Source organism: Anneissia japonica, unplaced genomic scaffold (assembly GCF_011630105.1).
Source record: "Anneissia japonica isolate Jap-2015-1 unplaced genomic scaffold, ASM1163010v1 scaffold1531_len32974_cov103, whole genome shotgun sequence".
Classification (NCBI taxonomy): Eukaryota; Metazoa; Echinodermata; class Crinoidea; order Comatulida; family Comatulidae; genus Anneissia; species Anneissia japonica.
Genome location: NW_022698983.1, coordinates 834 through 10,967, shown reverse-complemented (window position 1 = coordinate 10,967; position 10,134 = coordinate 834). Strand labels below are relative to the sequence as shown.

The 10,134-nt window shown below is 33.4% G+C and overlaps 1 protein-coding gene across 2 annotated transcripts in view; it reads left to right on the top strand.

The window, feature by feature from the left end:
- LOC117102776 overlaps positions 1-9,164 on the top strand; it is a 27,162-nt gene extending 17,998 nt beyond the window's left edge. The window contains exons 1-2 of one of the 2 annotated variants that reach the window (XM_033243185.1): positions 1-93; positions 816-9,164. In XM_033243185.1, the coding sequence (XP_033099076.1) occupies positions 878-5,767 (4,890 nt within the window). In that variant the 5' untranslated portion in view covers positions 1-93; positions 816-877 and the 3' untranslated portion in view covers positions 5,768-9,164. The remainder of the gene's footprint in view (positions 94-815) is intronic. The other variant, XM_033243184.1, reaches the window with a different exon arrangement.
- Positions 9,165-10,134: the final 970 nt, after the last annotated feature.

The following is a 10,134-nucleotide window of genomic DNA, read 5'->3' as shown; positions in this document are numbered from 1 at the left end:
TTGTTTTTAGTAATAAAATGCTAAAAACTGGTGTAATTAGTGAGAGAACAGGATGAAAAAGAATCGTAAGATATTGTTAGGAGCGCACAGTAGGTAAAAAGACAATTTTTAAAGATAGAAGTGTTACAGTACTAAAGTGCATTAGCGCCTAGACTTGATATCAAAACTGCTGATTTAATTCGCATATTTTAAAAACAATCTGCATAAAAATTCTTTCAATATTGACAATAATTGCGGCTTCGTCACGACGAGGAACTCGAGCGAAGTGATGATCACCATCGCAACAAAAATTAAGGGCGGTATTTGAACACGATTTCGTTGCCGGTGTAAAATGGGTGCAACCCGGACTTTTTCGTTCCCAAATTCGTTTCCCTTACCCAAATAGGAATAGTATTTTAATTAATTGGTAGAAATTATTTTTAAAATTACCTTGTTAATTTTGATGTAACATAGGCCAACACATTATTAACTTGAGCATAGAAATTTTTTTTAATGTGTTCCCTGATGTTTATACTGAATAATTAAAAAATAATAAAAATAAAAGTGTTTCTATCGTTTTCCATTGTGCAATTATTGGTAAACATTGTTTTAATACACTAATTACTATGGTCAAATTGAACATTTTTATATTCCTATGTTTCAAACATGATTTTTATATGTTTGTGATATTTTTATGTGAGACAATACATCAATTAATTGGAAAAAATTTGATTTTTTAAAATAAGATTATGAAAAATGAATATTAATTAAAAATTAAAATTTCAAAGTGTAATATGAAGCAATGAAGACATCTAACAATAAACTTTTATTTCTAGGCCAACAGTTGGAACACAGCATACAAGAAACATTGCGAGAGAAATATGAGTACGAGAGCTTTATGAATATAACACCTCACCAGTATGCTCCACCTTGGAAAATTGATCTTGAACAACTTTTCACGAATATGGTTCTGTTTCAAAATCCCCGTGATGGAAATGAAAGCAAAGCTAAGCAAATAACTATCGAACAAATAGCAAATCCTTACAACAGAAAATATAGAAATGAAAACGTGTATTCCCGTCGTGTCCTTATAGAAGGGAAACTTGGTCATGGTAAGACGAGTCTTATGAAATACATTGCACACTTATGGGCAACCAATTCCAAGAAAAGCCCGTTCACTGGTTATTTAGTTGTGTATCTAGAGCTGAGACAAATGAACAAGAACGAAAGCAATGACTTCATACACTACATCATACACCATGCATTTCCGAGTGACTTTGTAGAGAAACATAATATAACCGTTGATATGCTCCGACATTATATAATTAATAATGATAAAAAATTTGTTTTTCTTTGTGACGGTTACAATGAACTAAGAAGAAATACAGAGTCACAGATATTAAATGCTTTTTCTGGCAATTCTCAGAGAAATAGCATAGTTATTTTAACTACTAGGCCAGAAAACATGGATAAACTTACCAAACTCTGCCATTCTCATATTAAAATTAAAGGATTTACGCCCGACCAAACACAAGAATACATAACCAAGTTCTTTAAGGAGGAACCGGAAAAAGCCAACTTGCTAATTACTAAGCAAACTGTTAAAGAATACAGTCATGTTTTTGAAATTGCTAGAACACCTTTGTTCATGTTTTATCTCTGTACATTTTGGAAAATAAGTGAAACATTACCATCAACAGTTATTGAGCTTTACAGAGAATTAATGATTTGCAAAGTTAATCAAACTGTTGCTAAACAGGGTGGAGGGAAAAACAAGTCCATGAAGGTGAGATGCTTTGATGAAATAGGAACTGAATTTTGCAATGCTATGTTATTCATTGGAAAGGCTATTTTAAAGGCCTTATTTGAAAATAGATTTCACCTTTTTGAAGACGATCTCAGCGACAAAAATATGACCAGCGTGTGTATTAAATACGGTTTAATAAGTGAAGAAACAAACCAATCAGAACTAAGCTACCGAACAACCTATTCAACTGTACACAAATCTGAATCCGAGTTTCTTGCAGCATTTTACGTTGCAAAAGCAGTACGAAATGGTGACAACATTAAAGATCAGATCACGGTGATGCTAGCAAACACTCGCATGATGCAAGTGTGCAAATTTACAGTAGCTCTCATGAAAGAGCAAGCTCATCTTTTTCTTGATTACTTTCCGATCAATAACCTCGACTGTTCATTTTTGGCTGAACTTTTAGAAGAGTGTCCAGACAATGAAGTATCTATTGTTATCAAGTCCATAAATTTAAGAATGATTTATGTAGAAGAGATCAAAATATCAAATCCTATAGGATTATGTGTTTGTAGGAAATTAAGTAACTTTACACAGACAAGGAAATTAAATCTAACAACTGACTTCATTAATTTTGATGGAAAAGATATTGCCTCAATCCTACAAAACATGCCTTTGTTAAAAGAAATCAATTGGCAAGGGGTAAACGATGAATACATGAAAACATTTGTTATTTTGCCTCCATTTCCATTTACATTACAAACTATCATAATGGATGGGAATATAAAACATTCGGATGCATGTAGAAACTTGGCGTGCTTTCTCTATCATTGTAAGTCATTGACAACTCTTAAACTCCCTGTGATAGCTTATGGACCCGGTCTCTACTTGTTTGTCTCTGTACTTTATGGTCACGAAAAATGTTACCAAAATGTACTAGAGGATAGTCACTTTGAACGAGCCAAGTATATGCACATGGAGTACATAGCATTTTCGCTTAAACACATTTATGATCATGAACACAGGATTATTAGTTATGTGTTTCTTGTCAGTAGATTTGTTGCGCTTTGCCCGTTTTTGAAACAAATTTTCATATTTAAACCATATAAATTGGATTTTGGAGAAAAACTATTCATAGAACTTACTGAACTATGTGTGTTTCGGGAGTATATAGCGGTGCATCATTCTTTGCCCTGTTCATCTGACAAAATTGAAGGTGTTTTGCAGATACCAACTAAAAATCTCGAATTTATGGTGAAAGTTTGCTTCTCTGGTTCATCAGGGACCAAAATGAAAATTGACATTGGCGTCGAGGAAATACAATCTACATCAGAGATCGATTGTTCCTGTCTACAGTGGTTGTCGGTACCTTTCCAAAAAATTCCGAAAAGTGTTTTCAAACAGAATTCTCCTCACCGCAATTCAGTATTACACATTTCTTGGTACAAAGATCTACCTTTTCACACACAACCTGGTAAAGTTGGTAATTTTGTTTCTCGTCTATGTAACACAGCGGGTGTGATATCCTTAATGCTGCCATGTGAAGCATTGTCTTCAAACATATTTAGCAAAGAAATAAAAGACATGCATGTTGAAAAACTTAAGTTTTCACTTAATCAATTAACAGCAAATGAGCTATGCAAAAAAAGCTATGTGAAAATGATTGGGGATATTCTTCCTCATTTTTCCACTATAAACACTGTTGCTTTACCTCCTCTACAAAATGCATTCACTTTGCCTTTTGTGTCTAATGTTGAGCTAAGCGTGCTAAATATACTAAGACAACTTGAAATATTAATACCAGATCCAGACACAAACCAGCATGCCTGTGAATTGCTTAGTAATATGATCAGAGGAATTCCGATATCTTGGTTAAATCAAATGGACTTCAATGGTGATGGATCCCTTTTATTCTCATTACCAACTATGCGTGTTTATGAGGAATACGCTGTAAGACAACCAAGAGATAAACGCCAAACGTCGATAGATGTGGTCAGACTCTGTTTAGCAGTCAATCTGTATGGATTTAAGCCATGTCACATTCAAAACCTTGTAGATTTACTTCAAAGTGTAGACAGTGGCTTACAACTTAGGAAAGTATTTATCCATCCAAGCATAATGTTCACAAATCCTTATGCAACAAAATTGGTGTCTGCATTCAAAGAAATTCAAATTATAAAATGCAATGCACTTGCTGAATATGTCCATATTGATAGTAAAATACAGATTCTTAATCGAATCAAAGGCATGTACATCAATGAGGTATCGATAGATGGTTGGATAGAAATGTCAGAAACTGAATTTGTAAACGCTGTAAAAGAGTCACAGGCTACAAATGATCCCCTTGCCGACTGGATTTCTTTAATTTCTTTACTACATGAACTCCCTTCAGATATACGTTTACATGTTTCATGTTTTTCTTCAAAACTTAAATCTATGCGAACAGAAAGAGGAAATATAGAAAGCCTTGTTAAACTATTAAAAAATTGTTCATCACTTCGTGTGATACGATTTACAGATTTTGTAATTTCATTGAAGGCTTTGCAAGAAATGTTGATGCATTGTAAAATGCATAACGTTGTTGTACCTTCATTGAATTCAATCGAGTTTGTAAGTCTTGAATCTATTGATAGTAGAACGCTGCATCAGCTATTTGACTTCTTCCCATCTGTTTCTAAGATGTTTTTTAACAATGTTGTTCTCAACAAGACGGAGAGTTGTAGAACCGTATTACCAGCTAACATGGTCAACCCACAAGTCAGCACAGATAGTTTCACTGAATTAGTTTTCAGTGGAGATAGTGAAGTTAATGGATCAGCCCTGGCTGAAATAATTTTCAGTTCCCCTCATATTCGCAGTATCGATGCGTCAAAAGGGAAATTTCATGAATCTTGTTTTATAAGCCTCCTTTGTGACGTTACGGATAAAAAGGGGTATATCCATAAAAATTTAGAAACTTTAAGTTTAGGTAACTTCAGGGTATCTGATAAAAAATCTGCAAAAGTAGGGATGATGTATAGTCAATTTTTACTTCAAATGCCTGCTCTGGCATATATTGACATATCTAGATTTAAAATGGGCACTCTTTTTCTCGAACCGTTTTTGGATTATTTCAATCACGATACCAATTTTCACGTTGGCTTGAAGCATTTGGATGTTTCTGGACATCGTTTACAATCAGAAACAATGATATTATTTTGCGATTTTCTAAGCCGTCTTCCTGATTTAAACGTGCTTAGTATGGCGAAGTGTCGAATCTATTCTGATACTAGACAGCTTCTTGATTTCATATGTCATGACAAAAGACAATTGCATGTGCTAGATTTTTCAGGATTCTGTTTTCGTTCCGAAAAGTTTAAGATGTTGTTTGTTTTGGAAATTCTTCGTCGTACTACTATTGTCCAGAAATTATACTTGAGAAAATCAAATTGGAATTTTCTAGCTGACCTTTCTCGCGAGTTAATAGGGAATAACATTGGACCTCAACTTCGATGTCTTAATCTTAGTCATTCCCATATAGCTGACTTTGTTACAATTGCAAAACTTGTGATTGGCCTTCGACATCTTGTGGTGCTAAATATGGAAAACTGTAATTTTACTGGGCACACCCTTCAGAAATTTACCGAGTCTGTACAAAAGTTTGGAGACAATATTGTTCCAGAACTTCTTGAGTTTGACATATCCTCATCTGATTTTAGTGCTCCTAGTTCTGGAGTTTCAGTAGTTTCTGTTTTAAAAACATTTTCAAAACTTGAGATTTTGCGCCTAAAATCATGCAACATAACCGATACCGTTGTTGATAATATGCTAATCAACTTAGAAGACCTGAATGTGACAAATTTGAGAAGTGTTGTTATCTGTGATAATCCTCTGTCCCGCCCACTAGCATATGCCATTAGCATTGGTAAATACTTACCTGTGTCATGTAAAGTTAAAGTTACATCGGTTTCAATTGAACCACAAGATGAAAATAATGAATTAAAGCCAGTGTTTATTGAAAAGTCTGGTGGCACATATAATAGATGTTGGGTATTTTAAATCAGCTACTGGATGTTAAAATACATTTCATTTTCAATTAGACAGACATATTGAAATTGTTTACAGTACATATCTGATTACCAAGTCAGTGGCGGATCAAGGAATAAATTCACACATGAAGCGTCCAGACAACTACCACCAACATTTTATGCTGGAAAGGCACTCTCAAAATCTAAATGCAATTTTCTTGATTCTCCATTTTTTTAATTAAAAAAATGTAGAGGGTGCTGGCCGTATTATTATTTTGGCCATGCACTTAAGACCGAAATTACAGAGGATGCTATTCTATGTCAGTTAATTAAACTGATAACATAAATATGCATGCCGACTTCCCCTCGCGAGTCGCGAAAGCAGTGTTCGCTGCTTGTGGAATATGAAATTGCCTGTGATGTGCAAGCTACGGTGTATGCTGTAGTAAGGTAGGCCAAAATATCTTGGTAGTTGGTCGAGACAGTGTAGTCGACACAGTGAAAATTAATGGAATAATGTTTAGTATTGTTATAATATCCTAAAGCCTAGACACTGTTTACGTACAGCATGATCTTTGGAAGTTGTTTAAAAAGCAGCGTTGTATCTGGTCGGTTATTTGAGTAATGCAGTATGTAAAGTTGAGTATGGCATACACACAATATACCAGGGAATTGTTTTAAAAGAAAATTATATGTACAGTATTATAATATTTATTTCTCACAAACATTCCGTTCATATATTCAATATAAAAGGAAGTAATATGTATTAATGCTTGCGCTACACTACGTAGTTGTTGGTTGAGAATATCTCGACGTTTCGATTTATTTTCTTCAATCGTCTTCAGGAGAATAATCATTCAAACAATATAAATAAAAGTAATAGGCATAGATTTATTTTTATAGCAATTAACATTGATCTGACCATCTATGATATGTCGTACTGTATATTTTAAAGGCTGTCTACCCAATTAAAAAAAATGAAAAGCTTATTTAAAACGATTGAAATAAGATGGAAGTAAAAAAAAAAAAACTTTGACTTAATTAACAGAAAAAGAAATCCTTAAGTATAGGATAGGATACTATACTGTAAGCCTACGCAAATAGCCAGATTCAATGCCGTGGCAAGTTATTGGGACAGTTGGGCAGTCACACACAATTTTTCTAATGGGTCCACAAAGATAGAGTCCAAATTTTAAAACTGGGTCCAAATTGTGCAATTTTATGCATAAAATGAACCCACTTTTTGAAAAATGGGTCCAGATTTCTCATCTTAGCCTAGGTTGGTTAAACTTTTAAGAAAATGGGTCGAGATTTTTTTATATTTAGCGTTAAATGTGTTAACTTAGGAAAATGGGTCCACATTATTGGAATTTACGCATAAATTGTCCCGCACTGTTTGAAAATCCTGGCTATGGCATTGGCCAAAATCAATATTACTGTGCTTTTTTATCCTTTGAAAGACCATGCTCTACGTAAAATGTGTCTAGTCATAGGGATATTATTACAATTATAGTCCATTAATTTTCACACTGTGTTACCTACCAAGGCCAATTTAACAGATTCCAGCCTACTCCGTAGCATCCACGCATAAGTACTGTAGCTTACTCAATATACCACTGAACACGTTATCGCGAGGTGAAGGTCTGGCATGCATATTCATGCAACTGACCTAAAATAGCTCCTTCTGTAATGTCTGCCTTAAGTGTATGGGGAAAAAATAATGCGTCCGGGCCTGCTGGGCCCATATTCGTAGGTGCATATGTAGTCTGTCATATGGGGTGGTAAATTTCAATCATAGTTGGTAATTTTTTTACATTTAATAAGATATTTACTTTCTTCCATTGAAAAAAAATACAATATCGATGAAACGTTAATGCGTTATGAGTACATCATCAAAGAAAGTAGGCACATGCCCGAACAAAATTGTTTTTAAACCATCTTGTGTAAACATTGTATTTGCAAGGGATTATTATTATTTAATGGTTAATGGTTTTTAAATGTATAAGTCGCAAAATAGAAAATTTCTATGCGCTGTAAAAACATGTGTAGATATGTTTGGAGTGTGAAAGAATAAAAAAATAAAAATGAAATTTCCAAGCCAAGCCAGCACTACCAGTACTAGTATTAACAGCAAAAGTAGAATAAGAATTTGTCTCATCCATGCATGTAATGATGTAGTTTGATATATAATTTGAAAGCAGCATAAAAACATAAAAAAAAGTTTGATTTATTTTTTTAACTTTGAAAGAGCCTGCTAATATAGTAGGCCTACAGCAGTCAAAATTGATCTGACTTTTCAATATTTGTTTATCTAGTATGTAACTAAATTGGAATTCAGACTCCTCTAAATATGGTATTTTTTCCATTTTGTGCTCTGCAGTACTTTTTATAAGGTTTCAGTGAAAATTACGTATTTTTTTCAATTTTATGTATTGACTTGTGTGTTAATTTGTATGAGTTGTTTTGATGTATTGTTGACAATAACTTTTGAGCCTATCCAGGGTTTACAAGGCCGGTGGAACGACAAATAGAATAGATACACCCTCAAATCACGGTGTATTGGTCAGTTTAATTTGTGTTTACAAATTCTTTGCAGTTTGAACATTGATCTTCGGAGCTTTCGAAATGAAATTTATTTGAAACATTACTTCAAACTGCAAAGCTTTGGTAAATTTTGGATTTATGTATATATTTGAATGTCTTGTGTGTTATGTTTTAATTACTTTGTAAATTAGAATTATCGTGTTTTGGTTTGTTCCTATTAATGACAACCTCAAGTCAATGTCTGCCAAATGTCTTGGAAAAGACGGCCATTTGTACCAGTACCAGTACCAATACTAGTACTAACCTGTTTTTAAATGTACATGTTGATGTTTTTTTAAAGGTTTGTAATAATACAGAAAGGAAAACCTAAGTAAAGCAACACTAGTATACGTAGATAATAAATTTAATAGGAAAAGTAATACAAAGAAAAGTCAATGCTTTTTGAGGCTCACTATAATCGTGAAACCCGGTTAACCAACTTGGAATGACAAATATGAGAATAATATGTGGAAAGTGTTACCAAAATTCAAAAGACCATATTAGACAAGATGTGCTAAATTTCATGGAGGTTTGATAACTAACGACAGAGTTAGGACGATATTTATTCATGAGTAGGTCATGCAAGGCCTATCTGTCGCCAGATAAAAAATACCGTCTTAGCATCTGCCATGAAATAAATGCTGTGTAACACAGGGCTTTTTAAGATGTTCAAATCGAGGTGGGTTTAGTTTGGTTATAGTACAGTTTAACCGTGTCGCCAAATGCACGTAATTTACGTTACATAATCGTATTTCCCAGAAAAAAAAAATTTATTGCAGGAAAACCTAAAGGTAAAAGCAAAGAGTATAAATAGAACAAGAGAGCAAAGTCCGTTCGTAAAAACGTCACACCTGTGTAGGACGTCCACTAACGGTTGTATATTCTTTTTATTACCCAGTGCAGCGCTGCGCAGCGCCAGAGCCGTAGATAGGGAGAGTTTGGCCAACTTGGCGCATGGGCGCCATGTTGTCACCAAACAGCTTGTGCGCGTATAGCTTTATAACATTTTATAAAACACTGATGCTGCATAAACTTTCTTTCATTATTCTGTTCATGAGGACAATTCAATTATGGGATTTTAACATATCATTGTAAATATCATATATAATCATATTTACCTAACTTTGGAAATAATTAATCAGTGACATGCTGTATTATTTCGAGAAGATAAAGTGAGGACGATTCTTTTTTTTTTTTCGTTACGATTATCTTTTTGTTTTGAAAGTCTATCATCTAGGCCTAGGCCTATACCTAGTTGCTAGCAGCCTCCTCTGAGGCTCCTAAGAGTCAACACTGCAGAGGAGAAAGGTTGGGTTGTGCAGACAGAGTAGGCTGTGAATCGTCGGCGATAATATGTTAATTTCGCCTGTAAATGAATGATAAAAATATTAATAACATGAAAGTTTTATAATTGTATCTAGGCCTTTAGGCCTATAATTTCGTAAACTTTAATTTATGAAATAATATGCTGGTCATCTGCAAACCAATAAAAATAGCCTAGGCCTATTTGTAAATTGTAATCTAAACAATAAATCAAAGTTGAAGAATTATTGCATTGAGAGAAATTTTTGTACAACACATGCCTAATCATTCATAATCAAGAATCTAGGCCTTGTAAGTAAAATAGCAGCATTCTCCATACTTTGTTTATAATATTAGTGAGTTATAATATTATCATTATTACTTTATTATTATTTATTATTATTATTATTATTATTTATTATTTATTATTATTCATTGAAATTTTGATTTGTAATTTGTAAAACATTTAAACGTTTTGATTTAAAATATGTATTAAAACAATCAATATATTAT